General features: G+C 58.4%; 1 protein-coding gene across 2 annotated transcripts in view; it reads right to left on the reverse strand.

Moving 5' to 3' along the window:
- SCN5A (sodium voltage-gated channel alpha subunit 5) overlaps positions 1 to 18941 on the reverse strand; it is a 110283-nt gene that overhangs the window by 74211 nt on the left and 17131 nt on the right. Inside the window, exons 2-6 of one of the 2 annotated variants that reach the window (XM_056129063.1) lie at positions 17896 to 18210; positions 15417 to 15535; positions 8226 to 8315; positions 6895 to 7023; positions 478 to 569 (exon numbers count right to left, since the gene is read on the reverse strand). In XM_056129063.1, the coding sequence (XP_055985038.1) occupies positions 478 to 569; positions 6895 to 7023; positions 8226 to 8315; positions 15417 to 15535; positions 17896 to 18168 (703 nt within the window). In that variant the 5' untranslated portion in view covers positions 18169 to 18210. Of the gene's footprint in view, positions 1 to 477; positions 570 to 715; positions 863 to 6894; positions 7024 to 8225; positions 8316 to 15416; positions 15536 to 17895; positions 18211 to 18941 lie in introns of those variants that run through there. The other variant, XM_056129062.1, reaches the window with a different exon arrangement.

Below are 18941 nucleotides of genomic sequence, written 5' to 3' on the forward strand. Positions count from 1 at the left end.
ATGGCACTCGGCCAGCAAAGGCATCGCCCTGGGATTTTCTTTTCTTTTTTTGTTCTTTTCTTTTCTTTTTTTTTTTTTTTTTTGTCCCTGCTGGCCATGACTGTGATCTCCCTCACGCCCCTCCTTTGGGTCTCCTTATCCTGGGAGGAAACACTTCCGGCAGAAGTGAGTCACAGCGCTGTGAGCTGTGTAACGAGCTGGTGGCAACCGAACCCTTCTGTTGGGGAGAATTTGGAGCGCCTCCAGGACGGGCCAGGGGTGCGCCGCGCCCCCCTGCTGTCGGTGAGAGTGGGCGCTGCTGGGGGAGGGGAGAGCAGTGTCCAGCGCCGGCGGCCCCCACGCCCGAGCTCTGGGAAGCGCATTCTGGGGACAGGCCTGAGGGTTGCTTCGGCCTCCCCAGCAGGGGCAGCGGCGGCGGCGGTGGCGGGAGAGGCCGGAGCGTGTCCCTGCAGCCTTGGCGTTTAACCTGGTTTTCACCTGAAATGACTGATATTGTTTTCAGGGCCCGGAGGACTCGGAAGGTGCGTAAGGCTGAGACATTGCCCAGGTCCACAAACTCAGTGGTGTATCTGTAACAAGGGAAATGCACACACGACACAGTGACGACACGCCGAGGAGGGGACACAACGGTCAGAGGGGGGTGGGGGTGGGGGGGGACACACAGAGAGAGAGTCACTTGTAGCTGAGATCAGCCAGGCCCACCTGGGCATCTTACCTGGGATAACTGAAATAGTTTTTAGAGCTCTCAGGACTCTGAAAGTTCGAAGAGCCGACAAATTGCCTAGCTTTATATTTTCTGATACATACCTGCAGAATCAAACCACAGTTACCGCAGATTACAAAGCAGCACCTGCGCCCGCCCCCCACACCACACCGCTCCCTCGCCGCCTCCCGCAGGCTGGACGGGTCGGCCAACGGCCTTCTCCCTGCTTTCTCCTTCGGATCTCAACCCTCCGGATGCGGGGACCTCAGCCTGGGGACAGTATGGACGCTCAGGCCCCAGCAAATCCAGACCACTTGGGGAAGGTGACAAGACACCCGGTGGAGGTGGGGGTCTGAGGTGAGGAGACAGGGCGAGGTGAGGAGTACCCAGGTAAGGTGCATTTCCTAGGCCAGGTGCCAAGGGGAGGGGGCTCTGCTCCTCATTTTGCTCCACACCTCCCCTAGTCCAAGATCAGGCTGTTTCAGGCCGAGCCACTGAGGCCCAAGGACAGCCCAGGAGTTCCTGTCATCCACAAATCCCTGGCAGGAGTCCCTCACTTTTCTTTCTTTCTTTCTTTCTTTCTTTCTTTCTTTCTTTCTTTCTTTCTTTTCTCTCTCTCTCTCTCTCTCTCTCTCTTTCTTTCTTTCTTTCTTTCTTTGGTTTTTGGGTCACACCGGGCCTCTTGCACAGGGGTTACTCCTGGCTCATACACTTAGGAATTACTCCTGGCAGTGCTCAGGATGTTGGGATACTGGGAATCAAACCCGGGTTGGCGTGCAAGGCAAACGCCCTACCGCGGCGCTATTGCTCCAGCCCCAGTCCCTCACGTCCTAAGGTGAAGGTGCCAGTCGTGCCCAAGAGATGACGCTTTGGGGAGAGAAGGAGCCTGAGAACACAGCGCACATGGCCGCCACCACTCCCAGTAGCCGATAGAGACACCAGGGCACCCCTGTCCTAGGCATCCTGAAACATGGCCCCGAGGATGGCCTGTGTCCCTGCAGGAGTAAGGACTTGGCAGTGGTCATCCACCTCCTCCGGGTGCACCCTATGTGCCCAGAGGACTGGCCCTCAGTGGTCTGAGTGGCCCTGGGGGTCCCACCTAGAATGTGGACAGTGTCACAGGCCTGAGAGGAAGGAATGGGGACCGGCTGAGTGGAGCATAAGGACACGCAAGGATGGGCCATGTGAGGCCACATCAGAGAGGCAGGGGGGCTGTGTGACCAGCACCAGTGGACAGTGGCAAGTTGACTCATGGTGTTTCACCCAAGGCCTTGTTCCTGGGCGCCTGACGTTTATCCGAGCCGCTGACGCCTCCTGAAGGAGTCGGGGAACTCAGATGGGCTGCCCAGTGACATCAGCTTGATGAGACTGGATGGACGGTGTGGGTGGAAGAGGCAGCTGGACTCATGCACCCTGGACCTCCAGGGCCCTCCCCCGCTCGGCGGCGGGTGCTGGGTGTGGAGGTCACAGCCAGGAGAGAGTTTGGGGCAGGTGGTGGGCTGGGGCCGCACGGTTGCACACGAGTGAGGCTGGAGGCTGCACGTCTGCACAGTGAGGACACGCGTGGGAGAGCGAATCTTGCGGGGGGGGGGGGCGGCGCGGGTTAAGCCTGGCTTGTGGGGGTGTGGGGCTGGAATGTCTGGAACTGTGCTGGGGACCTGGGGGGCTGCCACCTCCCAGAGCTGGAGCCTGGATGGTGGCAAAGCCAGGGGGTTTGGGGGTGGGGGAGAGGGAGCTCCTGTGTCTGGCAAAGAGCCAGCCTCAGCGGTGACCCCAGGCTGGCCCTACCCACCTCCTTACCAGTTTGCTGGGGACAGACAAGTACAGATAAGCAGTGGGCGGCCGTCGGGCACCACTGGCCTGGCATGGGGGTCTGAGGGCTCAGGGTGAGAGTCCTCCCCCTCACACCCTGGGGAGCCCTTTTGGAGGCTGAGGGAGGCCAAACCTTCCCCCCTCCCCATTCCCTTCTCCCCGCCGCACCCCTCTGGAAGGGCTGCCAGGCAGAGGGGACCGCCAGCACCACTCGCTGTGCCTTGCCTGCCACCCTCTCCTCTCTGCCCTCCCTCCCTTCCCTGCAGGTTTGGTTTCCATAACAACCCCAGAAGGTGGGAGGCTGTGCTAAGTAGCAGGTAATGCCCAGCTGGGAGGGGGCCGGAGGAAGAGCTGGTTGGAGGGGCTGCCTGGCAGGTTCCCGGCATCCCTCCCCCGACCCCGCAACCCCCACATGGGTGGCGAGCCTGGAGACAGCACGCTTGGGGGTGGCCTCCTGTGGCTGTCCACTGGGAGACTTGGTTCTAGTCCCATCCTTTAACGGGGGTCGGTGGTAAGAGCTTCGAGTCTCAGTTTCCTCATCTGGAGAATGAAGGACAGGGCCAGGGCGTTTCAGGAGATGGGACTTTTCTGCCCCTGGGGACTCTGGGACGATCCCAGGAGCCCTTTGAGTTACCACACCTCCCTGGCGACAGGCAGAACAGCACTGGGCTGCATTAACCCTAGCACGCGTGCACAGGTTTCATTAGGCGGAACCACCGTCAGTCACAGCTGCTGGCCAAATCTGGCCCTGGCACACATGGGACTTCTCAAGGGGGCCCTGGAGTTACTAGGAGAACGGAGTGTGTCATTCCTGCAAAGCTCAGGAGAGGAAATGGTCTGGTGGCCTGTGACCCCCGTTTCTGTCTGCTTTGTCCTCTGAGGTTCGGCACAGAGGGGAGCCCCAGCAGTTAGTGTGTTGGGAGATCCCATGGGAGTAGGGATGGGCAGTGGGTGGGGGGGAGGTCTCACGTAGGCCTGCCAGGACCCAAGGACACAGCGCGGCCCCCAGAGCACTGGGCTGTTTCTTAAAGTCAGACAAGTGGCTGGGGCCAGGCCTTTGCCTGGGAGTATGGACAACGGGACAGATGCCGTGACACAGTCCTGCTCTGACCTGCCTCCCTCCCAGGGCTCTCCGCTGACCAGTCTCAGGGTCCTCTGGAGTGTGATCAGGTGAGACATTCCTGCTTCTCTCCTCACTGACTCTACCTACCCGAGCAGAACTCCACCCCGGCCATCTGCAATTCTGCCTTCCTTTCTCTGACCAGTGCGGGGGGCCTGGATTCCACCCCTCAAGCCAGACCGAGGGTGTCACTCCTTCCCCCCGCCTCCTGCTATAAACTCCCCTCTCCGCTGAGGGTTCCTCTAAGTCCACCACATACCTCTTCTTATCCAACATCCTCCTTGATCCTGTTTTCCAGGTAGCCATGACTTTGTTTTTTATTTTTTAATTAAAAAAAAAATTGCGGGCCACACTCAGAACTGCTCAGGGCAATACTCTTGCTTCTGCACTCAGAGATCACTCCTGGCAGGGCTCAAGGGACTATATAGGGTGCCAGGGATAGAACCCAGGTTTGGCAGCATGCAAGGCAGCTCTACCTGTTGTACTATTGCTCCAGACCCTCAACTTTTTGTTTTTAGTTTTTTTTTTTTGGGGGGGGGGCGATGGCTTAACAGTGATGCTTGGGGATATGGGGGCTAGTGACAGCAATACTCAGCCCAGTGATGCCGGGGGCCACAGGAGCCAGCGAAGAGATACTCAGGGGTCACTGGGGTGATACCCAGCAGTGCTGGGAGGACACATGCGGCAACAGGGATGGGGCTTGGGGTCTCGCGCATGCAAGGCAAGAGCTCCAGCCCTTTGAGCTCACTCCCCAGCCTTTCTGCTGTGCCTTACTGCAAACCTCGCATAGCTGATGTCCATCCTCGCCCGAATTCCCCTCTCCCTGGGCTCCAAGGAGCCCTCCTGTCCAGAAGATCCCTGAGCTCTACACCCACTCTGACTCTAGAAGTGGGCCCGTGCGTGGTCCTCACTTCCTGGCTCCCTTGTGGTCTCTCCTACATTGAATCAGAGTCTTCGTGGCTTTGAGGACGCCACCCCCTCTCTCCCAGCTCCCCTTCAGTGCTCTGGCCTCCTCTCCCTGACTACGACCCCCCCCTCCCCCGGCGCCATCCCTTCCCTGGCCACTCTCATTCCTGCATGACCTCATCCGGTCTTCGGGCTTAAATGCCATCTGCATCCTGACGGCTTCTAAATTTACATCCCCACCTCGGACCTCGTTCCTGAGCCCCAGACGGGAATATCTAGTTGCGTGCTCGGTCTCGCATCCTGGGGTGCTGGCACACGAAGCCCATTCCATGCGGCACCTCTGATGTGCAGCCTGCCCGCCCCGTGCTTCTCTCCGACCTCCCTCTCCACAGAGGGCGACCCCGTTCACCTCGCAGCTCCAGCTCCAGTTGGCCACCAGCCATGCTTAGTCTACCTAAAAGCGACCGGGTCACCTTCTCCCGGGCACCCCTGTCCCGCTAACGTCCACCCCCTCTCTGGGACCTCCTGAGCTGACCTCCTTGCTGCTATCTGCCGTCTCACCCTCTGCAGCCTCCTGTCTGTCCACAGCTGGGCTGGCCATCACAAAAACTAAGTCGAGCCTGTGGCTCCCGGCCTGGACACCCCCTGGCTCCTTTAGCCATGGCTCCTTCCTATTCCCCTGTTCCCTCTGCTTCCTCACCCCCTGCTCCTCTTCCTCTTATGCCCTCAGCTCTGCCCAGGCCTAAGTCACCTTTGGATTGGGGGGGAGGGAGCAGAGAGGGGTCAGGGTAGTTGCTCCTTAAGCCTCAGTTTCCATATCTGTAAATTGCTGGGCCTGAGTCAATCTCTCCCCATCTCCAGCTGGAAGCCTTGTGGCCACTCCCAGCACTGTGGCCATCAGTGCTGGGCCTGACAGCTAAGTTCAGGCGACCAGGAAGTGCTGGGGGCCACTCTGGAGTGCCCCAGGGCACCACATGACACCAGGGTCTGTGCCAAGTAAGGCACTTGCACTGCCCTTTGGGCATCTCCCTGGCCATTGTTTTGTTTTTAATGGGAGCCACCTGCAGAGGGACTGGGGGGGGGGGTGTCACTGCTGGGCCCTGGAGGTGATGAAAGCCAGCAGGGCCACGCCTGGAGTTCCCCAGGGCTCTCCCGCAGCCCCCAGGAGCCATGCGGTTCCAGGGAGCCCACACAAGGGTTCATACCTCAGAGGCCAGTGCTCCACCATGTGGACCCTCTCCCTGCTCCTTGATGAAGTTTCTGACCACCAGATCCACCCTCCCCTGAAGGCGCCCCTCAGCAGGGTGCAGTTGCCCCTCTTCCTGCTCTCTTCCAGGGGGGACAGGCAGAGGCTCTGCCCAGACAAGGTACATTCAGGAAACCTGAAAATCCTGGACAGCAGGCGTTAAGCAGGACTCTGACTCCCCCTGGCTCAGCACTGTTCTTCCACTGTTGGGGGTTGGGGGGACAGGCCCTGCCATGCTGACCCCTGCTCCTGGCCTACAAGTAGTGCCCAGCTCTGCCCCTGCCAAGCCCTCCATGCCCACCAGGCTTTTGGGAACATGCCCTGGCAATGCATCGTCACCCAAGAACAGAGTATTCACTGCCTGAGACCTGCCCTCCCCCTCCTCCCCTCCCCCACCATGCCTCTGCCTGCACAGCAGGGGCCGAGAACAGGCTCGACCATGCAGAAGAACCACCTGCTCATCTGTGAAATGGGGATAAAAAAAATACCCCAGGGCCCCATCCCGCCTGGGGCGTGTCAGTGAGCAGGTGCCTTTGTGTAAAGCGTGAGACAGGAACTGTCTGGGTAGGAACCGCCAGGGCTGGCTAAGCACCAAGGGAAGTGGTGTCACTTGCAGTTTCACGCTTAATGGCTTTGGAATCCCAGTTACTGTTCCCAGTGACCCAGAGATTTCAGGCCCAAGTACTGGGTGCACAAGGCAGAGGGGATTAAGCCAGTCACCTGTTTGAGGGGGCGGGGGAGGCAAGAGTGGGTTTCGGGAGTGTTCAGGGCTTACTCTTGGCTCAGTGCTCCAGGATCACCGGCAGCGCTCAGGGGAACCATACGTGGTGCCTGAGATGAAACCCAGGCGGGCTGTGTGCCGGGCCAGTGTCCCTGGCCGTGGTGCTCTCTCTCCAGCCACGAAAGCACAACCCCAACGAGGTTCCTGGAGCCTGGGGCTGAAGCAGAGCCCCAGGAGATGGAGCAGCCCAGCCCACCACGCCCGTCAGAGCCCCCCGAACCAGCAGTTACGAGGGGCTATGCTCCACAGAGCCCGTGCAGAGAGAGGTGCTCAGGGTGTGCACGTGGGCGGCATTGTCACGGCAGGGCAGCGCCGGCGATACTTACGCCATGACGATGACACTGAAGTCCAGCCAGTTCCACGGGTCTCGCAGGAAGGTGAATGCATGCAGGCAGAAACCTCGAGCGAGAATCTTGACCAGAGACTCGAAGGTATAAATGGCAGTGAAAGTGTACCTGGGGAGGCAGAGGGGGCAGGGGGAGGGGGGCTTCTCAGCAACGTGGGGCATCCTCCCTCCAGGGCTCTCAGTGCTGGGGTCAGGGGTCGGGCTCTGTCCCCAGGTGTTTATTTGGCAGTGTTTTGTTTAGGGGCCAACCCCTCCCCCCATAACATTCGTTCAGGGGTCACTTCTGGTAGGGCTGGGGGGAACCACATATGGGGGCTGTGATAAAACCTGCCATGTTGCAAAGCGAGTGCCTTCTCCCCTGGGCTCTCTCTCTCTCTCTCTGGCTTCCCGATTTCCCACTGTCCACTACTCTCCCCCAGGCAGACCCTTCCTCTGGCTTCCCAGCTCAGGCACTGGGCAGCCCTGTGGGAAGGAAGGACACTCAATGTTGCGACACTTCACCCTGCAGTGACGAATGAGAGTGGGCAGTCGGGGCCTTAGAGAGGTGAGTGTTCGAGCTCCTGACCCTGGCTGGCAGTTGCTCGAGGTGCTCAGATGCTGCCCGGGGCTGCCATGGGAGAAGTCCACCTGTGCTGCATCCCCAGGGTCAGCAGCCGGACACAGGCCCTGGCTCTGAAAGCACTCCCAGCGCCTGTGTGAACATGGACTGTCGCCCTGCAAGCCACCTTGGTAGCAACCACTGTGCCAGCATCCCATCTTGGTCCTCTGAAAGCGGGAGCCACACACAGCTAGGAGCGGGTGGGGGGGGGTGTGCTCTCTGGTGGCTCTGGAGCCACGGCTGAGTGAGGGCTGAGCAGCAGGTCCTGATGCCCATCCACGGGGAGGTGGGGAGAGCAGAGAGGAACTGAAGAAGGGATGGCCCTGCCCTTTCCCTGCGGGACCACCTCGGGGAGGGTTAAGGGACCCTAAGCTGCGGATCTCGACAGCGCTCGCCTGCTGAGACGTTTGCACGCAGTGTCGGTAAGTGATCACACCACTGCCTCTTCAGAGCCTTCTCCAATGCTCGCCACCCTCCCGAGGGGCAGGCGGGGAGCACCCCCCACTCTGCCGACATGGAGCTCTTTCCCTCCCAAAAGGCACATCTTGGAGCAACCAGATGGCGGTGAGGCTGGTAGTGGGGGCAGGGGATGGGTCAAAGGTCAAGGATTAAGGCTGGCCATGGCCCCTCTCTCGGGGTGGGGGGCTCGGGGCATGAGTGTGGAAGGGGGTAGGCAGGCAGCAGGGTTCTCTGGGAGGCCAGCGGCTACTCACTCGACGTATTTGGTCCAGGGCGGCGGGTCGTGCTGGGCCATGAACACGCAGTTGGTCAGGATGGTGCACATGATGAGCATGCTGAAGAGCGTGGCCGCGTCAAGGAGAACGAGCACAGGGGCCGGCCAGGCCCTCGCCTGCCCCCCCGCCCCCCCTGCCCATCCACCGGACATGGATGCTGGCTGCAGGGCCAATCCCAGAGGTCTTAAAGCCACAGCTGGAGCCCGGCCCCAGCCCCACTGTGGAGAGACCTGGGCTCTTTGTGGCTCTGCGGGCACAGCCCGGGTCCCGGGGCAGGCCTCTGCATCCCTCCAGCTGACCCCTGACCCAGGGTGGGCCTCGAGCAGTGCCTAGGCCTTGTGAGGACAGTGCTGGGAGAGAGGGCGCTTCACTCTGCCCTCTGCTCTGCTGATCCTCCTCCCTCTGCCCCTCAAAGCCATCAGCGCAGCACCCCCAGGAGGGTGGCAGAAGGGCCACCCCACCCCATTAGGATTTTTGCCCAGCGGAATATCCCCACAGTAGAGCACCCCTAGCAGGACAGTCCCTCTCAGTGACCTGCCCAGGCTCCCTGATTTCTGCAGCCTCCACAGCTTCTACAGCCCAGGATATCGGGCCCCTTGCCCCCAACCCCCCGGAGAACCCCAGCTTGTGTCCGCATAGCTGCGTGTTGTTCAGAAGCGGGGCTAAGTCCCTCTGGCTGCAGCTCCAATGGGCTCCCAATGGCTTCCCCACCTCGGCAAGAACTACTGGGAAAATGAGGGCCAGCTCCCACGCAGGGACACTCCGCTGCCCTCACAGAGGCCCACCCAGCCCCGAGGAGAGGCTGAGAGTCAGTCCCAGGGGGGACCCCAGCTCCTACTGCAGTGGATTGCCTTTTTCTCCCTGCCACACCACTGCCCTCTCCACGGCTGGACCCAGAGACACACGCACTAGAGACAGGCCTGCCTGGGGTGCCAAGTCCTGGGGAGAGGGTGAGGCCTCTTGAGGACTCCCGTGAGATGTTCTCCACACCCCCAGCTCCCTGGGGAAAGTCAGGAATTAGTGCAATGCGAAGTCAGCACTCAGTTCAGAACAGATCCTCCAGCTTCTCTGAGCATGAGGGGATCAGGCTTTGGGACTGAATTTCTGTCCAGCGAAAGGTTGGAGCTTGGCATAGCGTCTGCCCATCCCTGCCTGTTTGAGCGCTTCTAGGTCCAGGCCTGTTTGTCTCATCAGATCCCCAGGGCAGGATCTGGGATCACTTTCCCCTTACACACACCTGGCTCCATGCTGATACTCCCACCCTCCCCGCCAGTGAACGCATTCTCACCCACCCCATCAGCCACATCCACCATCCACTGATGTCAGAAAGTACAAAAGTGATGATGCCCTGAGCCAGTACTGGTAGAGCTCCTAACAGGTACCCAGCAGTGCTTTCTATATTCATGAACCAGCTCCTCTGCTACTAGTCCCAGGAGCTGGGGAGTTTCTATTTAACAGTGGTGGAGACCAAGGCACAAAGAGTTTAAGCAGAGGGATAGCGTTGGTAGAATAATGGCTCCCCAAAGACAGACACATCCTAGCCCCCGGAAACCATGCATGCTAATTTGTATGGCCAGGATGGGTACTCGATCATTGTCTGACTGAAACGTAGACACGAAAATCTGTAAGTCTGTAGTAATCCCATGGTGATTCATTAAAAACTAGATTAAAAAAAAATTGTATGGCCAGATGAGATTCAACGATGGATCCTGAGATGAGAGGATTGGGGATTAGCTGGGAGCACCCCACGTCACCATAAGGTCCTTAGAAGGAGAAAAGGAAAGCAGGAGAAATGCAGAGGAGAAGCACTCCAGCAGCTGTGGCTAGCTTGACGGACGGAAGGGGGCCACAAGCCAGGAATTCACACAATTCTACAAACAACCAAAGTCTAGAATACAGCTTCTCTTCTCCCCCTATGTCTCCAGAATAGAACGCAGCCCTGCCGAGTGCCCAGAACATTTTGGAATTCTAAGCTCCAGAACTATATGATAATATATGGACATGGTGTGAAGCTGTGATCATTCATGACAACGGTCAGAGAGAAAGCAGGTTTGGGAGGTGCGGGGGGGGGGGAGGGATGGAGCTGGTCAGTGTAGGCTAGCCCTGATGCAGGCCTCTGCTATGAGTCCTGCTGCTAAGAAGATTTGCACAGCCACCCCACAGTCCATGGGTCACTAGGGATACCCTACCATATTGGCATCAGGCCCTCACCTGGCCAAAGGAGGATGTATTCCAACCTCTGCCACCCACAGGGAGGTTTGAGAACCAGTGAGGGAGCAGTTCATGCCTTTCATGAGTTGCAGATGGCCACCAGGAGGAGGAAAAGGGCTGTCTGCCACTGAGCATCCCTATCTGGTCCTCTGGGGTCCGTGGGGGTGCTTTCGGGGTTTGACACTCAAGAAACCAAACCCGCGTCTGGGCTGGGTTTCCTGGAGGACCTTAAGACAGGCACTGAGGAGGCTCCCTCCAAAGGCTGCTCAGGGTGAAGCCGGTTCAGCCACCTTAGAGCGAGTGGGGATCAAGGCTGACAGACCCTGCTCTGTGGACACACAGCACCCTCTCAGCTGGGCAGAGGCGCCATAGCCGCGGTGGACCGGCCGCCTCCGACCCAAGGCCCAGCCTGGGTGAGCTGAACAGACAGGTGAGCTGAATCCACTCTGAAGACCGGGACAAGCCCGAGGTCACTGCCCTCCAGACTCCTGCCAGCTAGGTTCGCTGGGAAATGGTAGGACTAGCCGGGCTAGGTTTTGTCTTTTCTAGACATAGAAACAACTCTAGGTCTCTTCATGTCATTTGATGGATCAAAAACTCCTGGCCTGGAGGATGATCTTTCTATCACTGCCAATCATTCCTGTGTGTATGTGAGAGCGTGAGAGTATGCACATGAGGATGTACAACCGTCTATGTGAGGGAGTGCTTATATGTGTGTGAAAGTGTGAATATGTGGAAGTGTGTATACGTGAGACTGTGAGTGTGTCTATGTGTATTCATGTACAAGCACGTGAGAGTGTGCGTGTGACTACGTGTGAGCCAGTGTGTGCAGGGGTGCGCGTGTGTGCGTGAACTTGTGTGAGTGTGAGCACACACATAGTCTCTTTGACTTCAGCTCAGCCCTCAGTCTGAGGCTGCCCCAGAGCGTGCTCAGGTCCCCCGCCGAGCCCAGCATGCCGCCAATCCCAGAGGGATGAGTCAAGCATGCTCCGGCCAGCCAGCGCACACCTGTTCGCAGTGCCGGCTGCAGGCTGATGACTGAGCTGGTCCATCGTGTGGGCAGCGGCAGAGGCCAGCTCTCCAGGCAGAAGCTCTGCTGAACATCTTCAATCCTGTGGTGTCATTATCCCGAAACACCCACTCGCAGCCTCCTGATTAAAATGGCAGTGAACGCTGCCTGCGCTGCTGTGAGGGAAAGCCTGTCGGCCCAGCCTTCAGACAGGAAAACTGCCCCAGAGCAGTGACTCGGCCACAGGCAGGTAATGTCCCAGGATGTGTGCTATTAAACGAAAGCATGTACGCTCACACAGATGGTCTGACTGACCATTTGAGTCCGTTCAAGAACCAGGGCTGACTTTGTGAACAGGTTCCATGCACCCAGGAAGGCAGAATGCTTTCTCTATGGAATGTAAGGTCCCTCTGTCTTTGAATCTGGAGTTCAGCTGGTTTCTTTGATTTAATCCTGCCAGGAACATACTCTAAAAACCTTAACAAAAATACAGAGGAAAAAGTATTTCTACATGCCCATATTTAATTTTTAGGCAATTTCCCAGGACCACATTACGAGTGCGGGGCACTGAGTCTTGAGCAGAATGACCAAAGGTCCTTGCAAGGTCCCCAAATGTCCCCTTTCCAAGTTGTATTTTACTTGGGAGGAAGGGCTGCATGCCTAGCCCCCTCTAAGCTGGTCTATGCCGCTCCTTGGCCTTCCCAATGGGTTAGCGTCAACTCAGATGTTTGAGGGATATAAAAATATAAGCCAATAATGGGCCCTGGGTTTGGATTTTGCAAGATGAAAAAGTCCTAGAGATATTTACATGACAGTGGAAATGCAAGCTAACAGCACTCTCACAAGCGATCAAGATAGATAATCAACCTTGTTCATATGTAATTTTGTTTACCGCATTAAAGAAAAGCTAAGCCAAGTGAAAGTTGAAAATTCAAAATATGAAATCTCTGCATGAGATATGAGGAGTCCTGGCTACATGGGAAAAGGCTTTCTTTTGGGGGGCTGATGGAAATGTTCTGAAATTAGGGATGATGGTGATATGACCTTCTGAATATGCCAAAGAGAAAAAATACACCCAAGAGATGTATAATCGAAAATGCTGAGTGGTACGGCATGCATATTCTGCATCCATCAAGTCAGAAAGGAGATGCACAGAGAACTCACAGAGCCCCAAGGCTCCAACTGGCGATGCGAGTCTGGAAAGGACCAGAAATCTGCTCTCGAAGTCGGACACTGGAAACAGCGGCCTGAGGGCATCGGGGAGGGGTGCACAGGCACCCAGGGTGAGGCTCTGCTGACTCGCTACTTTCGGGGGAGCTGGGAGTTAGCCATGCCCGTAAGAACCCACAGGTGCCACTCCAAGCGTCTGAGCCCCGTGCTGTGAAGGGCAGGGCTCCAGGGCACAGAGCCCCCACTGGACAGGGAGTGCAGCAGGGTCAACAACGACTCTCCAGGCAGTGAGTGTCAAAGCTGAATGATGCAGAGACATGCTTCCGTCCTGGGGCACACAGTGCCCCCTCCCCGCAGCCCCCAGAGTTCTCAACATAATTCCTGCCACAGAACCGGCATCTCAGAGCCCTCAGCATGGGTCATGCTGCAGATCCAGCACCTCACAGCCCCAGAGCGGCCATTCCAGGGACTCCCCAGCCAGCCTGGGGTGTCCTGTGCCCTCCCTTCCTCTCCCAACTTCCCTCCCTGGCCTCATCCGCCCCAAGGCCCAGTCCAGGCCCCGCCCCTCCACCCTCCCTCCTCCCTCACCCTTCAGGGCTGCTGTGTGTCCCCTGGGAGCTGTGGTGGCTGCCAAACAGTGCTGGGTTGGTTAGAAACATGGAGCAGAAGCCCCAGGCGGGAGCCTGTGCATGCTTTCAGGGAGGCAAAGGCCCTGGGGTGCACCCCGGGAGACGGGCTCTGGGAGAGGAAGCAGGCTCAGCCCAGCACCCGTCAGCTGGGCGCGGGGTCCAGAGAGCCACTGACCAGCCTCAGGGGACAATGCTGTTTCTCAGGGGCCGAGGACAGAGCCTCGCTCCACTCAGGCTCAGGGGGCCTGCTGTTTTCTTCCTCTTGTTTTGGTTTTGGGGGCCACAGCCAGGGATGCTCCGGACTTAGTCCTGGCTCTGCACTCAGGAATCGCTCCTGGCAGAGCTTCAGGGGACCACATGGGACACTGGGAATCAAACCCGGGTTGTCTGTGTGCAAGGCAAGCGCCCTGGTCTGCCATCTCTCTGTCCCCTTGTTGTAAGTATTCTTCGGTTTTGTTCTGGGGGCCACACTCAGTGGTGCTTACTCCTAGCTCTGCACTCAGGGATCACTCCTGGCTCCAGGTGGGGCTTAGCAGACCTTGAATACAGGTCGGCCGTGTGCAAGGCAAGTGCCCTACCTACTGTGCTATCTCTCCGGCCTCCATCTCAGGGTGCCTGGCGAGGTGGCCGGCACCTACAGGAAAAAGAAGAGAGGAGCAGAAAGAACAGCTCCTAATGAAACGGAGACCCTTACTACCACTTACCAAGCAACATGCAGCTGCGAATGGCAGACTTCCCTGCCCATGGCATCTATCTGTCCACTCCTGAGGGACATGGATGGGGGTAGCTGGGGACAGCAGGCGCTGGGCCACCTGCATGCAGACACATGGTGCATCCTCTTGCAGACAGCACACTCAGTACTGAGTCCCCCCAGACGCCCCCAATTAACACCAGGCACTGGGGTTCTCCCCTACCCTCCCCCAACTAACAACAGGCATTGGGGCTCAGGCAGGGGCCCCTCCTACCATCTACACAGGCAAAGGCCCCCGAGCAGCTCTGAAGTCTCAGGGCCTGTGTGGTGGGTAGTGGGGAGGTCTTTGCTTTGGCCTCAGGATAGGTCCATCCAGAGCAGGGAAGAGAGGGGGACCTGATCCATTTCATCAAGCCAGTCCATCGTCCCCACCCCAGCCAGGTCACCATCACATTCCTGAGCCATCACCTGACAGAAGCTGCAGATACATACACCTGTCCCTCCACCTAAGGCACATTCTTCTAAAGGCCGGCCTCCAAGCCAGCCTGAGTCAGTTGCCTCATGCCAATTTCTCCCCTGCCCCCCAGAAGTGTGAGGTCCCCAGGACACCTCACAGTCCCAATGAAAGCCTGAAGTCACTGCACCAGTCAGAGTGACTGGAGACAGCACTTTGTCAACACCTCATCAGACGGGCGGTGCCTCCCTGGAAAAGACGCGGCCGGAGACACCTCCAAAGCCTCTTTACTGGGGAGCACGATCTCCCCTGCTCAAGGTGCAGGAAAATGGGTGGGAAGGACAGGGCAGGGGGCACAGAGGCAGGGAACTTTTGGAGGCAAGATCAGAGCCGAGGACCACTGATTGTCCATCCTTCTTTTCCTTTGACACACTAGAGAAAGATTTCTTGAATGAATCCATCATACGAACTCTTGTTAAAATGAGGCTGATTCGGCAAGCTCTGGAGGTAGAATTCAAGAGTCTATTATTTGGGGGAGGCTGGAGCGATAGCACAGTGGGTAGGGCATTTGTCTTGCATGCGGCCGAGCTGGCTGAGCCAGGTTCAATTCCTCCTCCCATCTCAGAGAGCTACTGAGAGTATCTCACCCGCATGGCAAAGCCTGGCAAACTACCAGTGACATATTCGATATGCCAAACACAGTAACAAGTCTCACAATGTTACTGGGCCCACTCGAGCAAATCGACGAACTACGGGAAGACAGCACTACAGAGCATTATTTGGGAGGAGGAAGGGAGGTTCTGGGCAAGGGACTGAACCCAGCGAAGTCCACACAACTGTCCTCTGACCCATCTCCCCCACAACCTCCAGGTGATATGCCCACCACATGTCCAAGGACCGGCGGGAACCCCAAACCCAGAATCCAATCGCTCAGCCGTCTGCCCTGTCCATCACCCCCTCCCCAGCGTGTAGGGCCCACACAGCAGGGGCTGACCACAAAGGATATGAATGGACCAGAATCTTCACGGCCGCTCTCCGGATGGGGTGGAAGGGGCTGAGCACATACAAGGCATTGGTGGCACTGAAGCGGAAGATGGTCTTGCCTTTGTTCAGCACGATGAAGGTCTGTGGGCAGAGAGCTGCTTTAGGTAGGGTGACAGCCCCCAGGAGGGGCTGCTGACCCAGAGCCCTAGAACCCTGGGCAGAAGAAGAGAGGGCCTGAGAGGGGGGGAAAGGGAGGCTGGACCCAGGTCGGGTGGGATGGGGCCGAGTTCAGGGCAATGACAGGCTGGGTGGAATTTCACTGAGGTTCAAAATTCTAGTTCCAAGGGTCTTTCTAGAAAGGGGTCCTTTCTCGTCTTAGTCCAGCTGTGGGGACAGCACAGGTCAGGGCACAGTGGGTGCCTACCCTGAAGACTGACCCCTTCTTTCCTGGCCAGCCCCTCCAAGTCCTCCCGGGGAGTGAGGACCTTGCCATGCTGAGGAGCGGGGATGGTGATGGGAGCAGGAAGGGAGAGGTCCTCACTGGGGTCCTGTTCCCTGGAGTCCTGGACAGCAGCTACCCTAGCAGCCCATACCTGTCCACCTTAGTGATGATCGACTGTCTTCTTGTGGTGGCGTCATGAGTCACTCCGGGGGGGACCCTGGCTCTGAGTTTCCAGGACAGAGTGTCCACCCAGCATAGGGGGACTGGGGGGTGAGTACTGGAGGTTGAGCTGCATATAAGGCCAGTCTGAGTTTGGGCCAGACGTAGCCCGTGCCGACCGCTGCCAACCCACCTGCCTAGGCATGGCCGAGAAGCCTGGCTCTGGGGCTCAGCAGGACCACCCTCTGTTTAACCTGGGCAGCTGCAGAGTTGAGCTGATCAGATCAGGACTACAATCTCTGTGATTGGGGATGTGTGTCCCCAGGGGAAGGTGGGCAGTGTGGTTAGGGGTCGGTGAGAGAGATGGACGTTTAGAGGCCAGACTCCTACCTGAGCCACAGGTCATGTGTTGTAGGACATAGGGACAAAAGAAGAGTGTCCATGACTCTGTGTAGGCTTAACTCATGCTCAGGAAACTCACCAGTCCCCAAAGGCAGCGCAGTCCTGACCCACTCTGCCTGACTTTCTGCCCCAGCAAACACCAACCCCATTATCCCTGAACCCTCGACTTCTCTTGAGTGCCAGCCCCAGTGCTTTTTATTTTATTGGGTGTTGGTGTTGGGGGGAGGCGCCTAGGGTCATTCCTAGTGATATTCAGCCTGTAGGTGTGGTCCAGGGGTTCAGTGCTAGGGGGATTACCAGAGCTATAGCCAATGTTGAGGGGGATCGACTGTGAGGTCTTGCACACTCTAGGTATCTGCTTCACCTTTTTGAGTTAAATCCCCATCATCCGACCCTAATTCTTCTTGTGGGGAGTGCCACTCTCAAAAGTATCAGGACCATGGGGTGCGGGGGGAGGGGCCCTGGCCACTGAGCCATCTCCCCAGCCCCTCCAACCCCAATGCTTATGTCCACCTCTGACCGGCTAAGACTAAGACTTGTACAACCCCGTGGCCGATCCCAACTTCCTCAACAGGACTCCCGAGTCCCAGCAACTACAGGGAGCTAGGCCCATCCCTGTGCTTGTCTTCCACCTGGACACAGAGCCCAAGGGCTGTCGCTCACCCCCACTCATGCAGATGCACACACATAGCCCTGGGCTCCGGGCTCTGCACCTCTGAGCACACACGGCTGCCCCATGAACCACGGGCACCACACCTGCTCCTGCACACCGCTCACCCACGTCCTGGCCCCTGACAGCGGCAAAGCCAGCAGCCTCCCCACTCCCTGGAGGCAGACCTTCTGGGAAGGGCCCCCCGTGAGTGGCCCAGGCACCAGGTCCTGAGTCCCAGGGAGAAGCACTCGCCTAGGGAAGGAGGCAGGAGGAAGTTGAGCACCACTCCCCTTTGAGGCGGACCAATGGGCAGATCAGTTCCTCCACCTGTTGCCCCCAAAGGCTGTCTCGGTTCCACTGCCCACGTCCAGGTGCTGCAGAGCCCCCAGCCCAGACCACCAGGCACTACCACATGCCCAGCAAGTTCCTGGGGGGTGGGTAGGGAGCTGTTGGGAGTGGGGAGCGGGGCGGGGGGGTTACTGGCTTGTCAGGATGGGACTCATGCCTGACTCCAGGGCATGCAGACAGCCGGGGTGGAGAGCAGTCTGGAGGGGTGATTCCAGTCTCCCCAGGAAGGGGCTCCCCCTCCTGTAGGCGAGGATTCTGAGGCAGACAGCTGCTCTCCCTCCCTCCCCACAAACCATCTCCAGCGGCACATCCAGGCCTTTTATTCTGGAACTCCCAAAATGAAGGTGACTGGAATATAGATCACCAGTGACTCACCTCCCCCTCCCCCCGCCACCCCAATCCACACGGAGCCCCCGATGGAGGCCCTGCCCTCTCCTGCCCACTCATTCGATGGGAAGACGCCTGGACACGTGGGTGGGTGGTGGGGGCGGCCGTCACCTTCTGGGTGCTGTAGAAGGGGTCCAGGTCCTCCAGGGGCTCCCCGATGAGCTCTCGGGGCGGGTTGCCATAGAGATCTGGCAGCTTTTTGGAGGCCTGCAAGTCCAGCTGGGGCCGGGGAGCCTCCTCCTCCGGCAGCACATCGCGGCTCTCCTGCAGGGTGGCCGAGCCGCGGGCCTGCTTCTCCGCCATGCGCTTCTCGATGGCCGCCAGGGACTCCCGGGTGAACCTGCGGAAGCTGCTGGTGCCCCGAGGTAACAGGAGGTGCGCCATCTTCTCATCCTGCTTCCGGGGCACGGGCTGGCCTCACGCAGCCTGCAGGGGAGCAGAAGGGCAGGTCGGAACAGGGGTCCGACCAGGGCGAGTGGTAGGGGAAGGGGATGTTTGCAAAGATGCTTGTGGACCCCAGGACCACCCCCGCTTTTCTGCCTGGTAGACCGAGTGCCTGCAGGTTTTGGGGGTACTTACGGGGCTCACTCCTCTTTCCCATCCCAATGAGGAAGGGACGGGAGGAGGCAGGGAAGGGGCTATCCAGCACTGCCGCCTGTTCACACATCCCTGCCCCCTGCAGGGCAGGTTCCTCTGCCCACTTGGCAACCCTGGAGACAGATGCCTCGACCAGCAGCCAAACACCCTGGGCTGAATGACCTCGCCATGGGGCAGGATCTAGCCTATCACCTTTCAGCCCAGAGCCTAAGCAGGGCTGGTGCCTGAGAACCACAAGAGGGGACAGAAAAGGCAATGACGGAAATGGGGGCCGTGGACACCTGAAGCTCCCACTGCTTCTCCACCAAGTGCATCTGTACCCACCCAGGCCAGACTGGGGCACTGCCCGTGTTAGCCCTCAAACTGGGCTGCTCTGGGGCTGGAGTGAGAGCACAGTGGATAGGGCGTTTGCCTTGCACGCGGCTGACCCAAGTTCTATTCCCAGCATTCCATATGGTCCCCCGAGCACCACCAGGAGTAATTCCTGAGTGCAGAGCCAGGAGGAACCCCTGAGCATGGCCGGGTGTGACCCAAAAAGCCAAAAAAAAAAAAAAAACAAC

Source organism: Sorex fumeus, unplaced genomic scaffold, assembly GCF_029834395.1.
Source record: "Sorex fumeus unplaced genomic scaffold, SorFum_2.1 ptg000072l, whole genome shotgun sequence".
Taxonomy (NCBI): domain Eukaryota; kingdom Metazoa; phylum Chordata; class Mammalia; order Eulipotyphla; family Soricidae; genus Sorex; species Sorex fumeus.